A 26813-nucleotide genomic window follows, 5' to 3' on the forward strand; every position below is an offset into this window, starting at 1 on the left:
CAAATTTCTCCATAAAATAAAACAACACCACAACACAAGAACAAGAACAAGAACACAATAAGAAGCTTACCTGGTACGCGGGACACAATATCAGCGCTGCGAAAGGGATTTACTTTGTAAGTAGATTTTTATAGTTTAGACTAATTATTTAGCCGACATTTTTTTCAATAGATGTCTTATAACCCATCCTATTAGCAATGTAAGGCGATCTTTCAAGTGGGTAAGATTACGCTTTTTGGGTTACTTTTAGGCTTACTCGCCACTCGGTATTAGGTCGATTCTGTTAAATATAAAATTGGTGTGAACCTGGCAATAACTCCAGCCATAAGTAGTGCGCGCGCCCGAAAAAATCTATTGCTGGCCGCTTTGCGGCAAAATACGTCCGCGATGCATATTACCGATTATGCCAACAGATAGAGGACACTTTAACGGACACGACAGTATCAACATTATGTACCTGGGGAGTAGGTTAAGGGGGGTAAAATGAGCAATAAGTAGTGCGCGCACCACCAAAAATCTATTGCTGGCCGTATTACGGCAAAATACGTCCGCGATGCATATTACCGATTATGCCAACAGATAGAGGACACTTTAACGGACACGACAGTATCAATATTATGTACCTGGGGAGTAGTATAAGGGGGTAAAATCGGCAAAAAGTAGTGCGCGCGCTACAAAAAATCTATTGCTGGCCGTATTACGGCAAAATACGTCCGCGATGCATATTACCGATTATGCCAACAGATAGAGGACACTTTAACGGACACGACAGTATCAACATTATGTACCTGGGGAGTAGTATAAGGGGGGTAAAATTAGCAAAAAGTAGTGCGCGCGCTACAAAAAATCTATTGCTGGCCAAATTGCGGCAAAATACGTCCGCGATGCATATTACCGATGATGCCAACAGATAGAGGACACTTTAACGGACACGACAGTATCAACATTATGTACCTGGGGAGTAGTATAAGGGGGGTAAAATCGGCAAACAGTAGTGCGCGCGCTACAAAAAATCTATTGCTGGCCGTATTACAGCAAAATACGTCCGCGATGCATATTACCGATTATGCCAACAGATAGAGGACACTTTAACGGACACGACAGTATCAACATTATGTACCTGGGGAGTAGGTTAAGGGGGTAAAATGAGGAATAAGTAGTGCGCGCACCACCAAAAATCTATTGCTGGCCGTATTACGGCAAAATACGTCCGCGATGCATATTACCGATTATGCCAACAGATAGAGGACACTTTAACGGACACGACAGTATCAACATTATGTACCTGGGGAGTAGGTTAAGGGGGGTAAAATGAGCAATAAGTAGTGCGCGCACCACCAAAAATCTATTGCTGGCCGTATTACGGCAAAATACGTCCGCGATGCATATTACCGATTATGCCAACAGATAGAGGACACTTTAACGGACACGACAGTATCAATATTATGTACCTGGTTAGTAGTATAAGGGGGTAAAATCGGCAAAAAGTAGTGCGCGCGCTACAAAAAATCTATTGCTGGCCGTATTACGGCAAAATACGTCCGCGATGCATATTACCGATTATGCCAACAGATAGAGGACACTTTAACGGACACGACAGTATCAACATTATGTACCTGGGGAGTAGTATAAGGGGGGTAAAATCGGCAAAAAGTAGTGCGCGGGCTACAAAAAATCTATTGCTGGCCGTATTGCGGCAAAATACGTCCGCGATGCATATTACCGATGATGCCAACAGATAGAGGACACTTTAACGGACACGACAGTATCAACATTATGTACCTGGGGAGTAGTATAAGGGGGGTAAAATCGGCAAACAGTAGTGCGCGCGCTACAAAAAATCTATTGCTGGCCGTATTACGGCAAAATACGTCCGCGATGCATATTACCGATTATGCCAACAGATAGAGGACACTTTAACGGACACGACAGTATCAACATTATGTACCTGGGGAGTAGGTTAAGGGGGGTAAAATGAGGAATAAGTAGTGTGCGCACCACCAAAAATCTATTGCTGGCCGTATTACGGCAAAATACGTCCGCGATGCATATTACCGATTATGCCAACAGATAGAGGACACTTTAACGGACACGACAGTATCAATATTATGTACCTGGGGAGTAGTATAAGGGGGGTAAAATCGGCAAAAAGTAGTGCGCACGCTACAAAAAATCTATTGCTGGCCGTATTACGGCAAAATACGTCCGCGATGCATATTACCGATTATGCCAACAGATAGAGGACACTTTAACGGACACAACAGTATCAACATTATGTACCTGGGGAGTAGGTTAAGGGGGGTAAAATGAGCGATAAGCAGTGCGCGCACCACCAAAAATCTATTGCTGGCCGTATTACGGCAAAATACGTCCGCGATGCATATTACCGATTATGCCAACAGATAGAGGACACTTTAACGGACACGACAGTATCAATATTATGTACCTGGGGAGTAGTATAAGGGGGGTAAAATCGGCAAAAAGTAGTGCGCGCGCTACAAAAAATCTATTGCTGGCCGTATTACGGCAAAATACGTCCGCGATGCATATTACCGATGATGCCAACAGATAGAGGACACTTTAACGGACACGACAGTATCAACATTATGTACCTGGGGAGTAGTATAAGGGGGGTAAAATCGGCAAAAAGTAGTGCGCGCGCTACAAAAAATCTATTGCTGGCCGTATTGCGGCAAAATACGTCCGCGATGCATATTACCGATGATGCCAACAGATAGAGGACACTTTAACGGACACGACAGTATCAACATTATGTACCTGGGGAGTAGTATAAGGGGGGTAAAATCGGCAAACAGTAGTGCGCACGCTACAAAAAATCTATTGCTGGCCGTATTACGGCAAAATACGTCCGCGATGCATATTACCGATTATGCCAACAGATAGAGGACACTTTAACGGACACGACAGTATCAATATTATGTACCTGGGGAGTAGTATAAGGGGGGTAAAATCGGCAAAAAGTAGTGCGCGCGCTACAAAAATTTTTTTAAATTTTACAGCTGATCAAAATGTAAACAATTACGTTCTTCATAACTTGAGAAAAATAGGTCATGCAAAAAATATTGTGTAGCCTAAAACGCATCAATATTTGAGCATCATGAAATGTTATTATATCATTGTGTAAGCAGTTCCATCTGGTAACATAGGATTCCAACTCCCACGACACCGGGGCGGCGCCGTGTTGGTGTCGTGTCGTGCAGTGTGAAAACGGCCATTGGCGGAGAGGGGGAACATACCCTCCCTCGCCGTTACCTCCCCTACATGCGCTAAAAATTTCGGGCAGGTCGTTTTCTAAGCGGCCGACCTAGGCTATAGCAGATTTCTGTACTATAATCAGTGCAAGTAAGCGCACTTTGTCGGGTGACTGTAGTTTGTGAACAAAGTATTTATTCCCTTTTTGTTGCTGCCTCTATTCTTGAGTTGTAGTTATACTTCCTCAACAGAGAGAACATTAAAGTAATAAAAACTTTAAGTTATTAAACCTAAGATATCCCCAAAAAATATATTTTACAAAATCTGTTGTGTAATTTCTGGATCATGAGGCATAGTATTAGGGATATTAGGCATAGAATGGAGACCTAATAAAAGGGCAAAATTCCAGGTTTTGACGTACCAGGCTCTTATAAAACAATGCCGTTGTCTCTTTGCTAAAGACTCCTTTGGTAGTTTTTCAAATCCTAACAAATTTGATTTGCTGCAGATATCATTAAGGTGGTTTCCACCTGGGATTGTGATTTGTTGGAAACTCTGAGATAAATTGATGCAGTTATCCTCTGCAGCACATCCAACCCAGAGCTCAAATTGGTCATGGCAATTTATTTATTTTTAGTGCACAGCATTGAAGTCCAACTGTAGTTGTACCGATTGTAATCACTCATTTGATCCATTTACTAGCCACATGTCAAGAGACATTAAATAGTTAGGATGATTCTATTCAATTTAACAATTAAATGTATTTCTTACTTTTCAATGCTTCAACTGTAAATAACTTTTATTTATTCAAGCATTCAATGAATCAATTAAGAAAAATGCCACATACTGAGATTTAAATTAATTATTTACATGTACGAATACTTTATTTGCCTTCAAAAGTGAAAATGTAGTACTTTTAATCATTCAGAATTTACTAAACATGATTTTAACTACTTCAGAAACCCTAGAAAATCAAAATATACTCCATTTAATTTTACAGGGATATTTTCTATGTAATACAAAAATGTATGGTCAAAATTCATACTTTTCCTTTTTTGCAGATTTGATAACCTTAAAAAAAAAAAAAAACGTAATCAGGAGCAAGCAAAGAGAAACATTCAGAAGAGAGATATAAAACCATTGAGAACGATTTGTCTTTAATCCTGACGTAGGACTTAGCCATTATAATGGCTTCAAATAATTTAAGAAGAGTATCACTTTCATTTAAAAAGGTTATTTTTAATTTTCACCAAAAGCTTGAACTCAATACCAGATATGGTTATTTTCTTGAAAATAGTGTGTTGAATGAAAGTCATCTTTTCAATGCCAAGCGTTTCTTTGGAACAAACTGTTGCCTCGGTTGCAATCACCATTTCAACCCAAGCATCTTGAAGATAACTAATAACCATTATTACTACAAACAACCTCACACTTCAAGAATAGTATTTTGTGCTGTTGCCGGAATATTCAGCTTTTTTCAAACGAAAGAAGATGAAGAAGAGTCTGAATTAATTATGACAATTAAAAGAGCGGTGTTGATGATCCAGGTAAGAGTTTAACAACTTATTAGTTTAGCATTTAAAAGACTTAATCAAATAGAAATACTGCAGTAGGCTAGTTTGGGCTGGAAATATTTATAAACTTAATTTGAATGAAAATTAATTATAGATTCGTGGTCTTCTGGCAAAAACTGTGTCAAAATTGGCTAAACACTTCAATTCACTTTGCCCATTGTTTATTGCTGTCAAAAAGGAATCGTTAATGCCTACTTTCACAAATTCTGTAGGTAAGTCACTTAAAATTTGAAAAAAAAATTAATTCTTTAAGTCCTATCCCCACTTTTTGGGATTTTACAAAGTAAGATTAGTTTTAAATAAAAAATTCCATCATTCATACTTAAGTCATCTTTCTCACATCTGTAGGTACTGTACAATATAATACATACACAATTTACAGTTTCACATTTGTTGTGACAGAATGGACTTAGCACCCTCGCTTTGGAGGGGGAATGAGGACACTATTGTTCCTGTTGTTATCAGTCACTCATACCATTTCAGTTGCCATCATGGTTTGGACCAGACACCTCCGAGATTATGCTGTGTGTTTGTGTTTAAATATAATGTTGTTTAATGCGAACACCTTACACCTAATACGTTTATCCAGAAAAAGTCTGAAGAAAGTAGTAGCCCTTCTCTTAAAACTGAAAACAAAGGTCAGCGAGAACACCGGATAATGTTGTATTCGCACCAGGAACAGCTCCATTGTGCTGAATAAAAAAACCTCCAGCGAAAAGCTCTCTGCGGCAAAATCACTGACCTCATGCAAACATACAACATAACCTCGATGTTGTCTGGTCTAAAAACCATAATGGTGACGAATCATTATTAGTGACTGATGAGAACCAAACAAATAGTGTCCACCTCCTGTATCCAAAGCCGGAGTAACTATGTGAGTCAAACTGTTAGTCCATTCTGCCGAATCATGTACAGCTACAAAACAACAAATAAACAATACAGTTTTAAAAATCATGCAGTTAAAGCAATGGAAATTTAAAACAATTATGGAGAACCCTTTTCTTTTTTCTTTTATCTCATCTATGTTCAACTATGAAACAATAAATAATATATTCTAATCATAACAGTAATGGGATCTTTTCCTTTAAGTCACTAACTTCAGGTTAAAAAAAGGTATAATTATCTACAAAACTATGCTCATGCTTAGGTTATTTTAAGTTGGGTAAGGTTAGGTTAGAGCTGAGGCATAAGCTAAACCATAGATAAAACACACTCCCTTCTCATTCTTATGGCTGAAGTAAATTTTATTGTTAGTTCTGTATGTCGCACTGTAGAGGTTGTGTTTTGTTTAAAATTAGTTTCTTGTTATTTCAGCCATTTAAAACCTCGTTTAGCCAAATAAAACTATCTAATCATAAACAATAACTGATCTCCTAGTTATATAACAAATCAGTAAAGCACAAATCATGAAAATGACTCTAAAATAATAGAAACTAAATTTCGTCTACACTAGCGATCAGTGTCGACGTACATGAACTAGACGTGAAAAACGAGCTTAAAAATTTACAATGGGAAGAGAAGTCTACTTGTGTTGGTTAGTCTATGGCTAAACCTCCAATCTCATGTAGTTACAACTTATGGTGGTAGGAAAACAATGATAAAGATCCAAGTAAGTTTTTACCGGGTAAAAATTAACTAAAAATATAAACAGCCATGACCTGTCTACCATAAGTTGTCCTAATTTAATTTCTGTTACTGTAATCCTGTAGAAGTAGACACCAAAAGGAGAAAAGAAACTTAACTAAGTTCATCATTCAGGCAACCTATCCATCATTACAATAGTGTCTGCAGCTAAATTCCCAATGGGAAACCCAGTATCATGGCTCTTGATGCTTTTTTTACCTAAAAAATTACTGGTGACCAATTGTCTAACAGTGACAGTGTCATACACTGGCTCAGGTAGTGTTACTGTAATGTACACCTTGTTGAAGAATGGGTTTCCCTACTTTCCCTTCCCTCCATAACCAAACTTCTTTTACTTCTGGATCCTCATAAAACACTCTCAGATCTTGGTTTGTTAAGCAAACTGCTTTAAAACTACTTGTCTGCTTTTCTCTCATTTCCGGTACCTAATATAATATTTTTACTTCAGCACGATGAGTTCAAAGGTGCTGAACAAATGCTTCACCTCGCCTTACGGCTGGCTCAGCAGACCCAGAACAATGATGGAATCACTTATGTTCACGACCTTTTGGCAAATGTTGCCTTCGCACAGGGAGAGCTTGATAAGGTATGGTGTGTTTTTGTTAGATTTCTACTCCTCTCAGATATCATAGTTAAGTTTTCCCTTATTTTTTCAAGTGCCTGAAGCCCCTGTCACACGAAGCTGGTTTTTTCACCGCTAGTAACTAGCAGCTAGAACCAGCATAAAGTGACGGATTCTCCAGCTGCTAGAAGCACTCACATGAGCTGGTATCTCTAGCCGCTGGAGGGTTTAAACAGTTTAATATTACAAGCGCTTGAAGAGTCTCTAGCAGGTCATGTGACCATCCAGCTGTGGTCTCTAGTGCCATTCCAGCTCTGTCTAACAGTATCGTGTTAGTTCTTGTAATAAGACAAATTAATTTAATAGATTTAAACTAATCAAGAACAAATTTAAAACTTCAAGTTTAGAATTTTGTTCACAATTGCCATAATTGGAAAAGCAAGTTTAGCAGCATCCGTAAACCTTTGTTACGATCACAACAAAATCGAAAAGATCTTCCAAGATCGCAGCAACATCCACAATCTCCCACTGCAGTTGTGATTTTTTACTTTATACACAACTAGTCATTGAAGGGCCCTCAATGATTGGAAACCTAGTTTGTAAGGTTTTGTCGACGATTATTAAAAAAACTTTTCCCAGCCCTATACAATACGGATCACTGTCTTTTTCACGGTTATCAAAACTTAAGTACAATTTTATAAACACCGAATCTCCGGTTCCTGACATGGATGATGCCTAGTTATTTAATTTCATTTACAGTAACACATAATTGAACTTGCGATTAATTAAATCTGTTATGTAAGGTTTTTAATCTCGCTTGGTTTGGATTTGCTTATAAAACATGATCAGAAATGGTTGCTGTATTTGTAAACAACATTATTTAATGTAAACATATCAGTGACAGCTAGGAAAAATAATCTTTAACCAAACAGGGGCCCTATTTTTGAAATGGTTGACTGTTGAGTTGAGTGTTGAGTCATTCTATTCCCAATCGTTTTGTATTTTTGAAACGATTGACGGTCGACTTATCCAACCAAAACTACTCACCACCTACTGAGCTGTTGAGTGGACGGTTGACTGCACTTTCTTCTTCCTCTTTCAGTAAAAAATTGCTCTTTTTGAGTCGACGCCATATTGTTTTGCTTTAATTTATTAATTTCGATTTAGAGGTTATGTATTTGTTGTCAATGTCTTAGCACCCAATACTATTATGCGATTGTTTTCTGTAGAATAATAGCATTTTAATTTTATTTACTGTGTCAATACTAGACTATTTAATCAAGGGTTTTATCCTTGTTGGTATGTTTGAAATAGACTAGGCATACTAATTGAACTTATTATAAGATAATTATTGTTATTAGACCTATGATTTAAGGTATTAAAGATTGTGGTAGAGAGAAACAATATCATAGTTTGTTTCAATACCATTCACCTAATAAAGGGATCAAATTAATTTAAGTTACGATATGCTTTCAGTGCAATGGCAAATAGCCGCTTTAACCTAAATAAAAACACAATTAAAAATAACATTAAGGTGATGTGTTCCGAAATAGAGACGAAGAAAGCAAATAATAATGTATTTAGGATATGCCTAAACTTATAATTAGCTACATCCTAAAACAAACATCCTTAGTACATTTTATTTTTAATACTTAAGTTTATATAAGTTAAGGTACTTTTGCAATCACTAAGATTAAGCAAGACATAACCTCAATCTCCCAAGAACGGAGTTGACAGTTTACCTCAGTGTCTCGAAATATGGTAGATTAAGATTAGCTGATCCAGATTTTAGAGTAAGAAGAGGTTAAATTGAAGATCGCAAGAACTCTGCATTGTGATTGGTTCAAAATGACGTCATCTGAATTTCGGGCGGTTGTATGCCCTACATTTACAAAACGAGTCACTAGTGATTCCTAACTCACTTAACAACTGTTGGGTTTCAAAAATACCAAATCCTGTTGGTTGAGTTGAGTGTTGACGATAGACTCAACTGTCAACCATTTCAAAAATAGGGCCCCAGCTGTTTGTTATTTCATAGATGACGTATGTGGTAAACATTGGAAGAAAACTTGACAAAAATAACACAAAATTGGGTTTTGATGGTTCATTTATTTGATTTGAATCTTGATTGGTACTCTAGTTTTCCCAGAGTAGGCCGCGTAAATTGGACAGATGGACAGACAGACAGACAAAAAGACAGAAATTGAGAAAAGACACGTTTTGGCTTTCTTAGGCTATGAATTGTAAAAAACCAAAACTTCATGATTCTACGCAATGTACAGACAAAACTGTACAGATAGATTGTTTGAAGTATTCCATTTAAGTAATGTTTTAAAACTTTTACTTTCGGGCCAGTGACATAATGTGTTTATGTTTATGATCCATACGGTTTCTGCTATTAGTATATATATTACCCTAGGTCGGTTTGGATTGTTTTACTTTAGCAACACCAATAGGATAAATCAAATCATATCTACTTAAAAGGAAAATAATTAAGTTTAAAATGGCTGTAAGAAAAAATGCAACACCAACAATAACGATTTAAAGTAGTGGTGTGTTGTATTGAAAAAGTGACTCAATATCACTGGTTCTTGGGAAAAGTTGGTTATATGTAATTGCCAATTGGGCAGGCCTACGCACCAATAGGAGATGGCCCTTAGGCCTATTGGCGGTGGTATGGTCTAATGATGGCAGCGCAATAGCGGTGAGTCAAAACCAAAAGTGACATATTGGAAAAGAGTGTTTAGCAAAAAAACACTGTTACAATCATAACTAAATCGTAAAGGACTTCTGGGATCGCAGCAACACCCGCCACCACCCACTGTAGTTGTGATTATTTACTTGATACAACAGCCATTGAAACGCCGTTAATGAGTGGAATTCTCGATTCTAGGCTATTGGTGACTATGATTTAAAAATGTAAGTATTCCATATTATACAACACAGATTTTTGGCATTTTTTCCTGTTATCAAAACTCAAGTAGATCACCCACTGCAGTTGTGATTTTTTTACTTGATACAACAGCCATCGAAATGCCGTTAATGAGTGGAATCCTTGATTGTAGGCTTTTGGTGACGATGATTTAAAAATGTAAGTTTCACAGTCTTATACACCACCGATTTACGGTATTTTTCGTGGTTATGAAAACTCAATTAGAAGTTGATAGACATAGAATCTCCAAGTTCCTGACCTGGATGATGATTATTTTAGTTTACAGTTACACGTTTTTGTTTTTGCGATCAATTAAATCCGTTATGTAAGTCAAAAGGTCACTTAAGGTAACTCACTTGGTTCAATGAATGGGCTTCGATTTGCTTACTAAATGTGATTGGAAATGTTGCAGTATTTGTAAACAATATTTAATGTAAACATATCAGTGACAGCTAGAAGTGAGAATCTTAATCAAACAGCTGTTCGCTATTTCATAAATGACGTATGTTTATAAATGACATTACGAGTAACTTGACAAAAATCGCACAAAATTGTGTTTTTGATGGTTCATTATTTTATTTCCAAAGTAGCAAGGCCATATTTCAATAGCCAAAGACATTCTCACCAATCCAGTGAATACAGAAAAATGATTTGAATCTCGGTCGGTACTCTAGTTTTTGAGTAATTTGACATTTTGGCGTGACAGACAGGAAGACAGACAGAAATTGAGAATAAGACTCGTTTCGACTTTCTTAGGCTGTGAAACATAAAAATAACAAAAAACTGCATGATTCTACGCATTGTACAGACAAAACTGTAATTTTTTTATATAGGTAGATGATTTATAACACAGATGTTTTTTTATATGTTATTAAAAAAGTATTATTAAATGTTTGAATGAAAACTAACTGGAAGAGACTCTTTCCGTCGAAGAGAGAAAAGGTTAACTAAAATTATGTTTTATTTGTCGAAGAGGTGGACATAGGCCTAACTTAAAAAATTGTAACGTAAATAAACCTTGTGTCTACTGTAAACAAGGGACAAACCATCTTAGGAGTCTTTTTCCCAAACGATTCTCTCAAACCCCCAGAAGTAATGAAACCTTTTATACTAACTCTACTTTTTCCAAAGAAACTTCCCTGATTTCGACAAATGAAAATACAATTTTACAAACTGCAAAAGTATATGTTATGAATGATGACTTGATCGGAACTGCTAGAGTTCAGTTTGACACTGGGAGTCAGAGGTCGTATATTTCAAAGGGTCTTGCTGTAAAACTTAAACTTGATTGTAACAATACACAATTCTTATCAGTTTTTACCTTTAATACAGAAGCTATGACCGTTGAAACCCAAACTGTTACTGCCGGTATTAAACTACTTGATGGAAACTTACTTAAGATTAACTGTAATGTCTTACCAAAAATTAGCGGAAAACTTCATGCCTGCTCTACAATTTGTCAGTCAAATCAGGAAACTTTACCCCTCATTGATATTTGCTGAAAATCAGAATGAGGATTATTAGGTTGATCTTTTAATTGTGATTGATTATTACTTAGATATAATAACATGTGAAAGGATAGAGTTAAAGACTGGCCTTTACCTGATCAGTTCCAAAGTTGGTTGGATTGTGGCAGCAGGGACGTATTTAACTATCTGCCGCCTCTAGGCAGGGAATAAGTTAGCCGCCCCCTCCCCTACCATCGTCAGTGCGCTCACCGACCACAATAAAATTAAAATCACCCCAATACATGTCCTGCCAGCTGTTTTTGTAAAAAAGTAATCGGCAATTGCATGCTGCATCAATAGATAAAATAACATTTTTAGAAACCCTCTTTTACAGACGTTTTTGTTTCCCCATTTTTATGCAAAACGCGATTCTGTTTTGCATACAGGGAAAGCAATGTTGTTGTCTCCAATCAGGAAAGTCATAATCGCTACATCTACATTTGGACAAACTGATTGATGATCTTCTTCTCTAATTTCTTTCAAAAGCCTTAGCGGAGGGATTTTATTAAGCCGGGTTTACACGCTACGATAAAACATAACGACTTGTCTGCAACGACTAATAGTTACGTTTTGTCGGAGGTTGGGCGGTCCATTTACACGTTCCGTCTTTTCCTCCAACTTTGGCTCAAACCACTACCGTTTGATGTCTCTTGTTGTGTAGAAGTTAATATAGGCTACCTGTATATTTGACGATGGATGAATTACTGTTGTGGTCGGTTTACGTTATTTGTGTTGCAACAAGTTTCAAGAGGAAAAGTTATTTCCTGTTCCTGTCGGAATAGTCTTTATTTTTACGTGCCATAAGCAAGGTAAACTCTTGTACAGTTCAATAAAGTCTATGAGAAAATCAGGAGAGGCTTGACGGATGTCTAACATTTTATGTGACAAATAAATGTTACACTGACTCAAAATAGTAAAACAACACTACAACAGTCAAAATCAGTTAACACAACATAAAATACAGTAAACTAACAAAACGTTAAAACAACGTCAAATACAGTAAAACACAACAAACGTTGCAAAATCGGCAAGTGAGGGTCTACAGGTTGCAACGAAGACTGAGTCACCGTTTACACCCAACGACTTGTCGCCACGATCAACAGAAAGTCGCTACGATCTAGAGAAATTGGTGAACATTTCCGCCAACCTTCCTCCAACTCAGACAAAACGTAATGACTTCCAGTTTACACGTTCCGACTTGCATGAAAGTTTTGTCGTTGCAGACAAATCGTTGCGTTTTATCGGAGCGTGTAAACCCGGCTTTAGGTTTTTACTTTGGACATTTGGACATCAAGTTAGAGTTTAATATAATTTTTGTTCTTATCTTAGCTGGGGTCTTCTTTATTTTTCAAGTCTTGCCTTGACACTTTCAATATAGGATTTATGGTGTAGGCCTACAAGCTCTACAAGCTTAAAAAATTTATAAATATATACAATACGACTCTCTTCCACACACAGAGGTATTCCCTCTTTGTGGACGATATTTCGCTAATTTAAAAAGCTTTTTTATATGTTTATGTTTATATTAAATTTTATATTATTAAAATACCAAACAATATTGTAAACATTTCATATTGTAAACATGGTACTAACATGATGTAATTTGTAAATATTTTGGCGGAATAAATGCTATTTTGATTTGATTTGATTTGATCTTCAAAGAAGCTATCTTCAACATCTGATAAGTGATCAGATCCATCACCAGCTTCTCTTAGTTTATGTCCATATTACAGATGTCAATGTCATTTGCGCTGCTGCAGCATAGTAACGAACAATAGCAGGGGGAGGTAGGCCTACATTATGCGTACGTAGCGGCTGGCAGCCCACGCCCGCGAGCCGTGACGTGTCCGCTAGACCGACAGGGCAGCACGGAAAAGACGACAAAGCCATATAATAAATTATCGACTTTGACTTTAATGTGTTCTGAAATCATTTTATTCTCAATGAAAGTATAAAAATATCATTTTTGCAGTTCTAAAAATGTTTCTCAACATTTAGTATTTTTTTTAGATCAACACCTCCTTTTTGATTATTTACCTTCCAAAATTTTGCCGCCCCTAAAATTTGCCGTCCTAGGCGCGCGCCTAGTCCGCCTATTCAGAAATGTGTCCCTGAGTGGCAGAGAAAACTTCCATGATAAAATGGAGAATGTATATTCATCCTCCTTTCTCACTACAATTCAGCCCACTAATCTTTTTGAAATGAAGAAGTACTTTGAAAAGTCTGACTCTCAAAAAGTAAAGGATTTGATGAATGTAAGGAACTTGCGGATCTGTGACATTGACTTTCTGTTTTACCAATGCAATAGTTATGTAGAACTGATCACTCTACATGACATGATTAGACAGCCAAATGAAAAAGCGCGCTTTCATTGTTGCAACAATAACAGAGGAGTCAGAGTTGAACACCAGCTGTAACTGTTGATTTGAGGCTCAGCCACGGCTACCGTGAGCGATAAGGAAGCTACATAACCTTTGACCGTCAAGCGTTGTCCAGTCGACATTGGAAGTAGAGAGTCTGCTACATTAAGTAGTAGTAGAGAGAGAGAGACGAGAGCGTGCACGAGACTTCAGGTAGAGAGCCGTAACCGACATCAAGCCCTTCAGCATCGCTGGATTTTTGTGAGCCTAAATTGGAATTTGGCTAAGGTGAGCTGCTACCATGTTATAAAAATGTTATACTTGAGTTTCATGAGTAGTACAGCTAATTTGGCCTAATCATTAATATTGAAGTATTTAAAAAAAAAAAAATAACTCAACTAAGCCTTGGGCATAGAATGAGATTGTCAGAACATGTGAGCAAACATGTAATTAAATAAAACGAGATACTAATTAATGGTTTTATACTAAGTATAACAGAAGTAATTAGTTTAGAACCTTCTAACTGAAAAAGTGCTAAGGTTAACAAACAAAAAAAAAGGGCTTTTTCCCTGGACCTGCGTCTTGGCATTGACTGGTGACCTTGCTGACCCACGAGTGTGATCGTCTGCAGGACTGTTGGACCACTGCGAGTGTCAGCACCGTTGTTTGGCACCTAGAGGACATTACGCGCTGGTCACACTTGCGCTGTGATATCCGGTTGTGGACCGTACGGACAATACGGCCTTTGTGTGTCGGCCTTTGTGTGTCGTTATCGGTGCTTCTATTCGGTGAGTAGACTTTCATTTTCACACCCTTTGAATCACCCCGGACGACCGGGCGGCATCGGTCACTATCAAGTGGAACCTGTGACCTTGGACTCTGGCAAGATAAGGATTTGGAGTGAATGACTAATTATATCCAGTTCTGAGCTCTGAGATAGAAATATTTATTGTCTTGTTTAACTCCTGAATTGAAGCTAGCTATTAGGTGTATTTATATTTATGCATGAGGGTATGTGTTTGTTATATCTTTTGAATAACTATTATTATATTTAAATTAAGTTACTATTGGAGTGCTCCTAGGGACTTGATTTGGTATTTAACAGAACTGGCCAGTATTTAATTAAGTAAGTTATTTGCATGAATCTCACTAAGTGAACTATTTATCACTATCCTAATTGCTCTCCTTCACTTGTAGTATTTAAGATCTTAGCTTTGGATTGGAAGAGAAATAGGCAATACAAGTGTATACAATTCAACATATAGTCTTTATTTGTGTTTACCTAGTAGTATCGCAGGTTATTGTCTAGATAATTTTTAATCTGATTGATTACTGAGTTGTCAATTACAAAATAATATTTTGTTTTGTTTATGAGTTTGGGTGGTTAAATAATTTAAAGGTTTACTGCTCATCCAAGTGCTTAAGGCCTAGTTTTGAAAAGTCAGATTAAACTTTTGAGTGCATGGTAGCGGGCTTACTTGATGATACCTTAGGGCAGGAAAACATTCCTTGTTGGAGTCCTGCAACTGATCCATCCTAACAACAAGGTGGCGCCCTCTCTCGAGCAAATCCCGACCAACTTGGTAACAATCCAAGGGTGACCTGCTATCAATAATCCAGACTTAGATAAGCTACGAATTTCCCCCCACCACTCACGCCCTTCTCCACTGAGCTAGGCTATCAAAAGTGATATCTCAGGTGCCAAGGTGGCAGATCATAGAGAATAATTTAGGAATCCACGACTGTCCCTATCAGAACAATGATGCCATAGCTTTATGTGGATTTAAGAAAAAGGTCAAAATGGAAAATGGTAGGCCTGAAAATGAATGTCCAGAGTGGAAATATAACTCTCGAGAATTGAAAGAAGAAGAGAATGGAACAGAAGAAGTAGATGTCCTAACTGATGCCTCCATAAACAGAATCGTTGAAACCCCATTGGGAATAAACTACACCCAATTGGAAACTGTTCTCGGGGAGTCTGAGGTACTTATAAACTCAAGATCACTTGTCTATGCATCCTCCAGTGAATCATGTGTACACATAGAGTTTAGTAGAATATGTTTACAGATGACATAATTAGTCCAGGACACTTTTTGGATTTCCACGGAAAAAATGGAGTCTTAAACAAGAGGGTCGAAGATAAAAGAACTGTCACTATTTAAAAATAATAGATATCAACTGTGAAAAGGCCTTTGGACGTTTTTGAAGAAAGTCCTACCTCGTGGGAAATGGAATTTTACTCAACTAAATTATATACACACTTCTACACTAAAACTTTTAACTGGTCCAGAAAAACCTCTTTCCTTACTATTTTTGTGTCACCTTTAGAGCAATGCTAAGGAAGAACTTTTCCCATTTATTCAACAATACTCGTATTGTCAATGAAACATGTACTAAGTCAAAGATGTCTACACTTGACTGTATTCCTGTAAAAGAACATTGTTGTATGTTGTATGATAGTCAAGCAGATTTAGTTTATTCATTCCCTAAACTGAAGTGTCTGAGGATGGCATCTCGCCGAAACATGTAACACTATGTTACTTTTGGAACTACATGACAGGTAATAAAAACCCATTCGGTCGTTATTGCAGTTTCGGGGCTATCACAAAGAATTATAAATGGTAGTAGGCAATTAAACTTATGTTTTGGGTATGAAAATTTCAATTTTAGTTTGGTTCAAGGCAGAGGTGCTGTTCAAAGACGTAATGCAGAGAGAGTTAGCTAAAGGAACGGCTCAAGACGACCTTAAGATCATTCACATGAGCTTGAAGTTGGCCAAAATATATGAGCAGAAACATGATATGGTGTAAGTTTTTTCTTGTATTTTGCTATTATTAAGTAACTAGTGTACATGTTGCTCAAAATCGAGCAATTGCAAAGAAGTACAGGAGTTATCTATAAACAAATGACTTGTTTAAAAACTAATAAGAGTCATAATTTCTGATTATTTTTAAAGAGTTGACTAAAAGATTATTAACTAATTGAAATACTCACAATTTACATAACAGTCCCATTCCAGTTTAAAGGGTTAATTTTTAACTATCAAACTGCCCATGGACGGGAAATGGTAAGCTTACAATTCAAGTCAACGTAAAAAGGCTGTCAGCTTTTATAATGTACCGTACCTAAGTTATTTAGCCAATTTGTAGACAATAAGGTGTAGGCTACTTTAAACTCTACAGAACAGAGTTAGGCAAAAACTGGCAGAACTCTGAAATGAACATCCAAAACTACCCATTTTTAATACAACATTAGATAATTTGCACATTGACTGTTTACAATTAACACATGTTCTTCTTCTCACTTTTAATTTTTGATTCGCGACGGCAAAAATCTGTTTCATAATCATTGAATTAGATTTATAATAAATAATCCATCATAAAGTTTAAGATTAAATAAACCTACTACATAGCCTAGTTGTTTTATTTTTTTGGATCAGCTGTCTGAAATTGTGAAATAAACATTTGACAATTCTGGTTGTTTACATTTAAATGTCAAAGCAAATGTAAACATTGTGAATTTTCTTATGCTTCCATGGAGACGGATTTTTAATATTTAATTTCTGACAACAGCTGAAGTTTCAAAACAATGTTTGTTTTCCATGTTAATCTTATGGAGAAATACAAAACTTTAAAGGGCCCCAGGGCCTCACTCTCTAATTATTTCCCTAAAAAAAAAAGTTTCCTGCACAACTTCACGTTACGCTCTTTCCAATGACACCAAAAACATGTCAATCGGTTCAGTAGTTTCAGAGGAGTAATTGTCACAAAAATCCTGCTTGCGTATTAAATAAGTAATATAGATTATGTAGAAAATATGTAGGTTATAGCATTTATTCTTTTGTACGACTTCACCTTTCAAATAAAAACTGTTATTTCCATAAATAAATTTAATAGTTTGTAGGAGCATGCCTGATACATTTATGAGAATCAACTATTACTAGTTGCTGTACCCGTGCTTCGCAACGGGGAAAAATCAGTTTCATAATCATTGAAATAGATTTAGAATAAATAATCCATCACAAAGTTTAAGATTAAATAAACCTACCACATAGTTGTGTAAAATATTTTATTTTATTTTTCTTTATCAGCTGTCTGAAATTGTGAAATAGGCATTTGACAGTTCTGGTTGTTTACATTTAAATGTCAAAGCAAAGGTAAACATTGTGAATTTTCTCATGCTTCCATGGAGTCCATTTGTTGTTATTTTCTGACAACAGCTGGAGTTTCATAACAATGTTTGTTTCCCATGTTAATCTTATGGAGAAATACGAACCTTTAAAGGGCCCCAGGGCCTCACTCTCAAATTATTTCCCTAAAAAGAAAGTTTCCTGCACAACTTCACGTTACGCTCTTTCCAATGACACCAAAAACATGTCAATCGGTTCAGTAGTTTCGGAGGAGTAATTGTCACAAAAAACCTGCTTGCGTATTAAATAAGTATATAGATTTTATAAAGGAGTACTGTGTACATTTTTGATAAATTTTGGAAATCAATTTATTTTTTTAGCGAATTTCCCATATAGGGAATAACCTATTACCGCAAGTCTCATGGTAAGACCTAGAGCCGGGACTGATTTGCTTTTACGTTTTGAGGTCCCCAGAGTCCAAAAACACCATCCGTTAAAATTCATATATATATATAACTAGCGGTTACCCACAGGCTTCAACCCGTTCGACTTCATATGTATTAATAAAACTATTGATTGGTTAAGTTAAGCTGAAAAAAAAGAACACAGTAATACAAACAAATAATCACACCTGATTTTAATAAGGCAATAAATTTAAAGAATAACGTACAAATAATTACAGCTGAGATATTTTTAACATTAGGTATATGGAAAGTTCCCTTTGTAAAGCAATTACGACCTTAAAGTGCAATTTATGAAATAATGGATAGTTTTGCGCAAGGTTTCTCATCATGACTAAAATTTTAAGTGTATGGTTTATGGAGGGGGTAACTTGTAGTTTTCTCAAAAGTTCATGGGTACTTTGGGCTTTATATATGGATATGTCCGTTAGCGCGATAACTCGAGCAAAAATGATCTGATTCTGATGAAATTTGGTACAAACGTGTAAACCTACTATCATTGAAACGAGTTCGTGAACCAGCATAACTGGACTATGGGAACGGAGTTTTATGAGGTAAAAATTGATTTTTCCCCCAGAAATATTTCATAATTTCTCTACAAACCATTTTGCAGAGCTTAAAAAAAGAAATAATTTTGTACATTCATGCGTTGTTGTATGCCCAACGGTTACGGAGATAATTTAAAAAATTGTAAATTCAAAATTCATATGTTATTCTTATGGAGAATAAATCAACTGTTAATTGTAGTTTGCTTGTTTATGGATATATTTAAAAAACCAAATTTGGAAATTTTGTTTTTTTAATACTAAGCTATCGACATTGCAATAAAAAAATACCCCCGCCGCAGCAAACCTGCCGACTCAGCAAATTTCCATTTGTCTTAATTGATTTTCAATTAAATATATTTTAATAACATTAGGTTTAACAAGTACCTAGGTTTGCTGCTACAAGGAAACTAATAAAGTGTGTGTTTTCGTAAAATATTGATAGCTTAGTACAAAATAAATAAATTTGATCAAAATACAAAATATATCCATAAACAAGCAAACTACAACATTTGACAATATTCTCCATAAGAATAACATGGGAATTTTAAATTTAAAATTTTTTTTAATTTTCTCCGTTACTATTAACGGAACAAAAATACTTTTATATACTAAATTAATTGTTTTTAAGCTCTTTAAAAAGGTTTAAAGAGAAATTGGGAAATTTTTTGTTTTGAGGGTCAAAAGTGAGAAAAACCAATTTTTACCCCATAAAAACCCCCGTAAAGCCCCGTTCCCATGGTCCGATCATGCTGGTTTGCAAACTCATTCAAGTTAATCTCGCTTTACACCTTTAAACCAAATTTCGTCAAAATCGGATAAAAATTACTCTTGTTATCGCGTTCACGGACGTATATATATATATATAAAAATTTGAACGAATGGTGTTTTTGGCCTCTGGGGACATCAAAATGAAAAAGTTAATCGGTCCCGGGTCTAGGTCTTACCGTGCCACCTACGGTAATAGCTACTTCCCTATAGGGAAATTCGCTAATAGCTACTTCCCTATAGGGAAATTCGCTAAAACATCTCAATATCTTCCCTGTAGCAGCAAACCTAAGTACTCACTAAAATTAATGTAAATGAAATAGAAAATAAATCTGTCAATTTTTAGGGAATATTTTAGTAGAAATCCAGCCAGGTAAATGGAAATTTGCTTTGCCTGCAGGTTTGCTGTGGTGAGGGTATATATAGTTTTATCAATACTATTCTACCTTTTATCTGAAGGGCTATGGTTAGAGTAGTGTAATTGAAAATCTGCCTTAAAACATTAACCCTTGCCGACAGACCGCCACCGCCCACCAATGCTCGAGCGAACACCATTACCGCTACAATAAGTTGAACAGCCGTAGGTCTCGTTGGTGTAGTGGATAGCGCACCGGGCCGATATTACAAAGGTAGCCGGTTCGAAACTCACCGGAGGCATTAACTTTTTGACTCGATTTTTTTCATTATCAGCAAGTTTGGTTGGTTTGGTTAGGTTAATTTAGGATAGTTTAATTTTATAATTAAAAAACTATATAATTGATTTTGAGACATTTATAATTTAATTTTATGAACAGAACTATTTTTGTTATTAGTAAACCTTCATTCGAAATTTTCATTATCAGCAAGTTTGGTTAGGTTATGACAGTTAAATTAATTTAAATTTAACCTACAAACGACACGTTTTGACAGCGACAGTGATAGAGAAAACCATTTCCCACGAACAGTTCGGCTATGCACGGTATGATGCGTTCTGCACGGCGCGGTGGTGGGCAGTTAAGTGGCGGTCTGTCGGTAAAGTCTCGTCCTTAAAACTAAATAACTGACTGTTACAGAAATTAGGAAATGTTATTCTTGGCAATGAAATTGTAAAATTGGGGCATGAAACAATGATTTTTGATGAAGAATATTATTTGTAAGAGAAAGCATTTCTATATTCTAAAGAAAGTACCTATATTTCTTGTAGGGGAGCATTGTAAATATACATCCTGCATATTACAAACCAATTTGAGTCACCCAAATACATTTGTGTTTTTATGAATAAAGTTTTCTGATTTGCATTTTGTTTGTGCTTGTTATTATAGGAAGGCAGAGGAAGGCTACAAGTTCTGCATGAAACATTTGGACAAGCTGGTTCAGGATTCCGAAGACGAGGATGTGCTGATGTTGTGGGGTATGACTCTGGATTGGTACGCCAGATTCCTCCACGAACAAAACCGACTCGACGAGGCGTTCACCAACTATAAAAAAGCTTATGAAATGTGTGTAAGGTTGAATGGAGAAGTACACGAACAAACTGTAATTCTTTTGAATGACCTGGGTACCATAAGTTTTCTACTGGGTGACAACGACAACGCTATCTTGTACATGACTAAAGCAGTAGAAACAGGCCGACATCTGCCTAACATGGAGGACTTTTCTTCAGTATACGTGAATCTCGGGAATATATACATACAGAAGGAGATGTACAAAGAAGCGGAGAAAAGCTGTATCGAGGGGATGAAAAACGCAAAACGCCACAAAAACGAGGAGGGCTTGAAGGAAGCTACGTTGTGTTTGGAAGAATTGAAAAAGCACCGATGGAAGTAAGGTGTGTTTTAGGTTTTATTAGTTAAGACGTATCAATTGTTCTAGATTATAGGTTAGTTGACCTGTAAAATATATCTAATACATTTGCAGTACAGGCCCTCTTGTCTTCATCAGCCTCTACGATTATTCAATTTCCTCTTTAAAATCTTTACCCAAATAATTAAAGACTCTTTGTCCTTGCACACTTGCAGTTTGACAGCTTCAGCCATAAATTAGGGCTGGGGAGTAACAGTGCTGTTATATTTACTACCTAGCTGATTTGTACCAAGGGTACCTGGTTTTTATTTGCTACTGTCTCGTAACCATTCTAAATTTTTTCAACAACATTTTGCCGTGATGGATTGCATTTTATCACTTAAATTTTTTATCCTTCATCATTTTCATTTACAACTATATATATCTTGCTTCTCTCTGTTCCTAGTCCGAATAGTCCTAAAGGTGATGAAATGGAGAGCTTTTACTGTAAAATTGCCATCCTAAGAAAATAGTTAGCTATAAACTTACTCATGTAGTATACTAATATAGTTAATGTTTTGAACTATATATGATGAAAAAAGACTACCCTTGCTCTTTGACTACCATGGGAAATGTATCGATTAAACTGTAAAATTGTTTTATAAATCTCATGAACATGAGACACAAGTTAAAAGACTATGTAGTGTCACAGATAAGGGAATAAGTATAATAATCATTCCCTTGTGCTAGCTGCACTTCCTCACCTTTCATTTAGGTTAAAATAGCTCAAATCTAAACTACAACTTGCCAATAATTCATACTTCTATTAGCTGTCACCTTAGTTTAGTTTGTTTATAACTTAGTAATTTATATCTTATCAGATATCGCAGAAACTAAAAGGTTTAGTTAATAATAATAATAAAGATAATTTATTAAATAAATTACATCCTTCTTGCTCCATTACAAGCAAGCTGCTGAATACAAAGGATGCTATACAAACAACAATATAGGCTAAACCGAAAAAAATTAACTAATTAAAACTACACAATAATACAACCCCCCCCCCCCCCCGCCTCAGCAAACCTACAGACTAAGCAAATTTCCATTTGCGTGATTGAATTTACACTAAAATGTTTCCTTTTATAAATAATATCACATTTATTCCCTATTTTATTAGAATTAGTTTAACAAGTAGGCTACTTAGGCTTGCTGCAACAGGGAGTGTAAAAGAGTTTTTTTTATGTTAATAGTTTAGAAATAAATAAATGCATTTTCCAAATTTGAAAAATATGTTCATAAACAAGCAAACAACCCATAAAGATAACATAAGAATTTTCAATTTACAATTTTTTGCAATTTTCCCCTTAACTATTAGGCGCATAACAATGCTTCAATTACTAGGCCTACTAAATTATTTGTTTTTTAAGCTCTACAAAATGATTTGTAAAAAAAATCCTAAATATTATGTTTTTTTGGTCAAAAATGGGAAAACCAATTTTTACCACATAAAACCCCCCACAAACCCCCGTTCCCATAATCCGATCATGCTAGTTTGCGAACTCGTTAAAGTAAATGTAGGTTTATACAAAATTTAATCAAAATCGGATCATTTTTGCTTGAGTTATCGTACTTAACGGACACACGCACACACATATATATATAGGCTATATGAATTTGAACGGATGGTGTTTTTAGCCTCTAGGGTCCTCAAAACAATAAAGTAAATCGGTCCCGGGTCCAGATCTTACCATGAGTACTACGGTAATAGCTTATTCCCTATATGGGAAATTCGCTAATAAAAAGTGTCTCTAAGTTAATTTTTTTTTTCATCCCAACTAAATGGGGTTTTCGATTGGTTAAAGTTTGCAGCATATTGAGAAAGATTGATCCAATTTTATTTGTTTGGTTGATATTATCAGCCTATGGTACTCAAGGAGTTATTGTATAGCCTAGAGGAGTTTCATAACGTTACCATAGTTGTTAATTATTATTACAATTTAACCATTTTAAACTATATTATAAATATATGTGATGGAATAAGAACATATAGACAGTGGTAATGTTTGGAAATATTAAAGAGGTGAAGAAAGGAAAGTTTGTGGTGGGCTAATAAGGGATTAACAAATGGTTGCAGTAAATTCAATTCACAGTTGGAGAGGGTTCAACAAATGGTCGCAAAAGGGTTCCACTAATGGTTGCATGAGGTTCAACTAACGGTTACACAAGAAAGGTCTATTAATGGTTGCGGATGGTTCAATTAATTGTTGCATGAATTAAATGTTAGGGTTTTCTGTCTACATGTTCTCATCCCAGTATCATGAAAGAAAAGAATTATGAAAGCAAATACTTGTATGAATAAAACCCTCATTTATATTTATATTTCAATGTAAACTCTGAACCTACCTATCTATCATTATCGAAGTGTCTTATAGGAAAACTTTGTCAATAAGTTAAACGTAATGGCAATATTTTCTCTATGTACCTATATAGTTATTATGGAAAAGCAAAACACTTGTAGCACTTATGTCTAAAATAATTCTCTATCAGAAGATATTTAAGACAAATTTTCTTGATAATTAGTACCAAAAACAGGTTAATTTAAAAAAGTTAATTCTTCAGCTGCGGCCTAATGCTCCAAAAGTTGTACTGACATATAAGTCCCAAAAATCAACTACCGGTATCGGTACTGTATAAAATTGTTTTTAAATAACTTAAGAGCAAGTTACTGCATCATTGTGTAAATAAGCTTATGCATTAAATAAATGTATTGCTTCAGTTTGAACAAAAACCTGCATTCCTACCAATTGATAAGGATTAAGCTTTGATTTTCTAACTCCTAAAATGCTAATAAATCCAGTACTAATCAAATTTAGGCACCATTTAATAGCAATTAAAAGTACTTTTTACAACAGAGCAATATCATTTAGAAAAAGAATATTCCTGAATTTTAGGGTAATAGTTTCAAATGCCATGTTATCAATACACCATTATCCTTTGGAATTTTCTACCATTAACAAGCTACTCTTCAATAAAGTTAATGGTATATCGTAAACAGTTATCAGCTAGTTTAATAGATATTTTGTACAAGCATAGACAAAAGAATTAAATATAGACTGACAAAGGAAGGTTCCGCGATGTCCTTCTACCAGCACTACCACCCTTGCAAACGAAATGCTACCAACGTATCAGACCCACTTTTCAACATGGTTAAAGGAAAAATTCTGAAATTCAGAAAAGACCATTTTTAAAACACTGAAAAATAACGGAACAAACTCCAACTCCCCGGAAGTTGGAAACACTGGTTCCAACTACCAAATTGGCAATGCTTGCTAGTGCTTGACGCTGTGGCGGTGTGCGCCAAAACTACACGGTAAGGCCTACTCCTAACGGTGGAAGCCAGAATATAATATGCTAACCGCAGCACTGCTGTCGGTCAATATTTAATTCTTTTTTCTATGGTACAAGTCTGATTTCAAAGAACCTTTGAAGACAGTCTTGAATTTATTAGTGCAACTACTGCAGTTAGTAGCTTTTCTATTTTAATTTAAGTATTTGATAACTATTCTAGATACATTTTTTTTTGTACATGAGACAGAGAAGTTAGGCTTGGTGTGTAACTACAGTAAGCCACATAAAAATTATCTGACGAGCATTTATGCAGACAAAAAGTTACCATACTAAATTTATATGCATTTAAATATTAGTTACAATTAGCTGATTTCGTTTCATTTAGTCCAGTCAAATGATACAATACATAAATAGAATAAATATAGACCGTCAGCTGTGATGCGGTTAGCACAAGTTCTCGCGTCCACCACTATGTTTGCAGTGTAGTTACAGCGCACACCGCTGCAGCGTCTGCTGGTCGCTTACGCCTCCTCGCCTGCAGCAGTATGCGCCGCAACTACACTGTACTCCTAGCAGTGGGCGCCGGTACCTTCCTTTGACAGTCTATATTTATTCTATTTGTCTATGATGACACACACTTTAAAACAGGTTTCAGATTTATGAAGAATGAAGAATCTACTTACAGTTGAGCGAGTGAAAAAAACAAGCTTGCAGATTTTTACATAAGTATGTTTACAAATTGCATAAACTGAGTGGTGAACACTTTTTCCTAGCTAGGCACTGGGGCTATATCATCATAACCATTATCTAATCCTGGCATCACCAAATTGAGTCTAACAGCTGTGCTGCCTTCCTCCTGCACATGCACCTTAGCCTCTTTTGCTACAGCACATTTTCTTGTTTGGTTTTCTCACTCGCTCAACGGGCTGAACCTGTGCAGCCCGGACTTGTACCTGTATGACTGTAGTATCCACACAGTCATAGGTTTTACCATGTGATTTATTTTTGTTTTAAGTCATAAAGTTAGAAGATAGTTACCATCTTGAAGGTTTAGCTTTGACTATCCAATAGTCAATGGTATTAGGCTACTCTGCTTATTCCTTCAACTTTTAAGTTTTAACATGGACTGGAACTTAAGGCAGAGGGCTAATACTCTTGTTACCAAACTGCTTCACGTTGCTCCAATGTCGGTCATCAATGGATAGAAAAGATGTATGTAATTGCAGCATTGCAGATTTTGACCTATATCATTGCCTTGCAATCAGGATTGACAATTTTTCTGTTTTTTGTTGTTAAAACTGACCATGTATTGTGAGCAAAATTGTATGTTAAAAAGTCATAACAGTTACAGCAGTAATATACTGTTCCTAACATATTAGTCTAGATATAAATAATAAAAACTACACAATTGTTTCCTCATTTTCAGTTTGAGAAAAATACATTCAGTGTTTTGTTATAAAAAAATTGGGTTATTTGCCTCACGGGCCCTGTTTCTTTTACTATCATATCCACACTGCGGTTAGCAACAAGTAATGTTATTGTTGCTGTGGAAAATAATTGTTCTCTACTGATTAAAAAAATTGCATTAAATCTATATTTATGAGAAAATAATAAAAACTGGCATTAAATCTATATTTATGAGAAAATAATAAAAACTGGCATTAAATCTATATTTATGAGAAAATAATAAAAACTGTGTTACCAAGTATGACTTTCATTATCATTAAACTATTTTTTTATGTGTTACTAGGCCTACATAAGCCACTCGCAGTTTGGCAGATAAAATCATTTACAGAACATATTAGTCCACTAGATTTTTTGCTAACATTGGTGATGAATAGTTTTTTTTACAGTGCTAGTTAATATATATAAACTTATTTCTGTGCAATATAAAATAAAAAATGTTATTTATCGAAAATTGTTGTAACGATTTTTCCTTACACTTTCAGATTGTATCAGTTCTCAGAAAACAGTTTCTTTCCTCAAGTAAGAAAACTGTGTTGTGATG

General features: G+C 35.7%; 1 protein-coding gene across 1 annotated transcript; it reads left to right on the top strand.

Annotated features, from left to right (window-relative positions):
- LOC128999768 (tetratricopeptide repeat protein 19 homolog, mitochondrial) lies at positions 1-26738 on the top strand. The gene is made up of 5 exons (XM_054426435.1): positions 1-116; positions 4275-4760; positions 6880-7017; positions 16475-16599; positions 20998-26738. Exons 2-5 carry the CDS (start codon positions 4401-4403, stop codon positions 21500-21502), a joined length of 1128 nt encoding a protein of 375 aa, XP_054282410.1. The 5' UTR covers positions 1-116; positions 4275-4400; the 3' UTR covers positions 21503-26738.
- Positions 26739-26813: the final 75 nt, after the last annotated feature.

Source organism: Macrosteles quadrilineatus, unplaced genomic scaffold, assembly GCF_028750875.1.
Source record: "Macrosteles quadrilineatus isolate MER2022 unplaced genomic scaffold, UCM_ALF_1.0 Scaffold_8__2_contigs__length_117827958, whole genome shotgun sequence".
Taxonomy (NCBI): domain Eukaryota; kingdom Metazoa; phylum Arthropoda; class Insecta; order Hemiptera; family Cicadellidae; genus Macrosteles; species Macrosteles quadrilineatus.

Coding starts and splice junctions, on each gene's coding strand:
- LOC128999768 (XM_054426435.1), top strand. CDS start 4,401: ATGGCTTCAAATAATTTAAGAAGAGTATCACTTTCATTTAAAAAGGTT. Junction 4,761..6,879: donor GAGCGGTGTTGATGATCCAG/GTAAGAGTTTAA, acceptor TTTTTACTTCAG/CACGATGAGTTCAAAGGTGC. Junction 7,018..16,474: donor CACAGGGAGAGCTTGATAAG/GTATGGTGTGTT, acceptor GTTTGGTTCAAG/GCAGAGGTGCTGTTCAAAGA.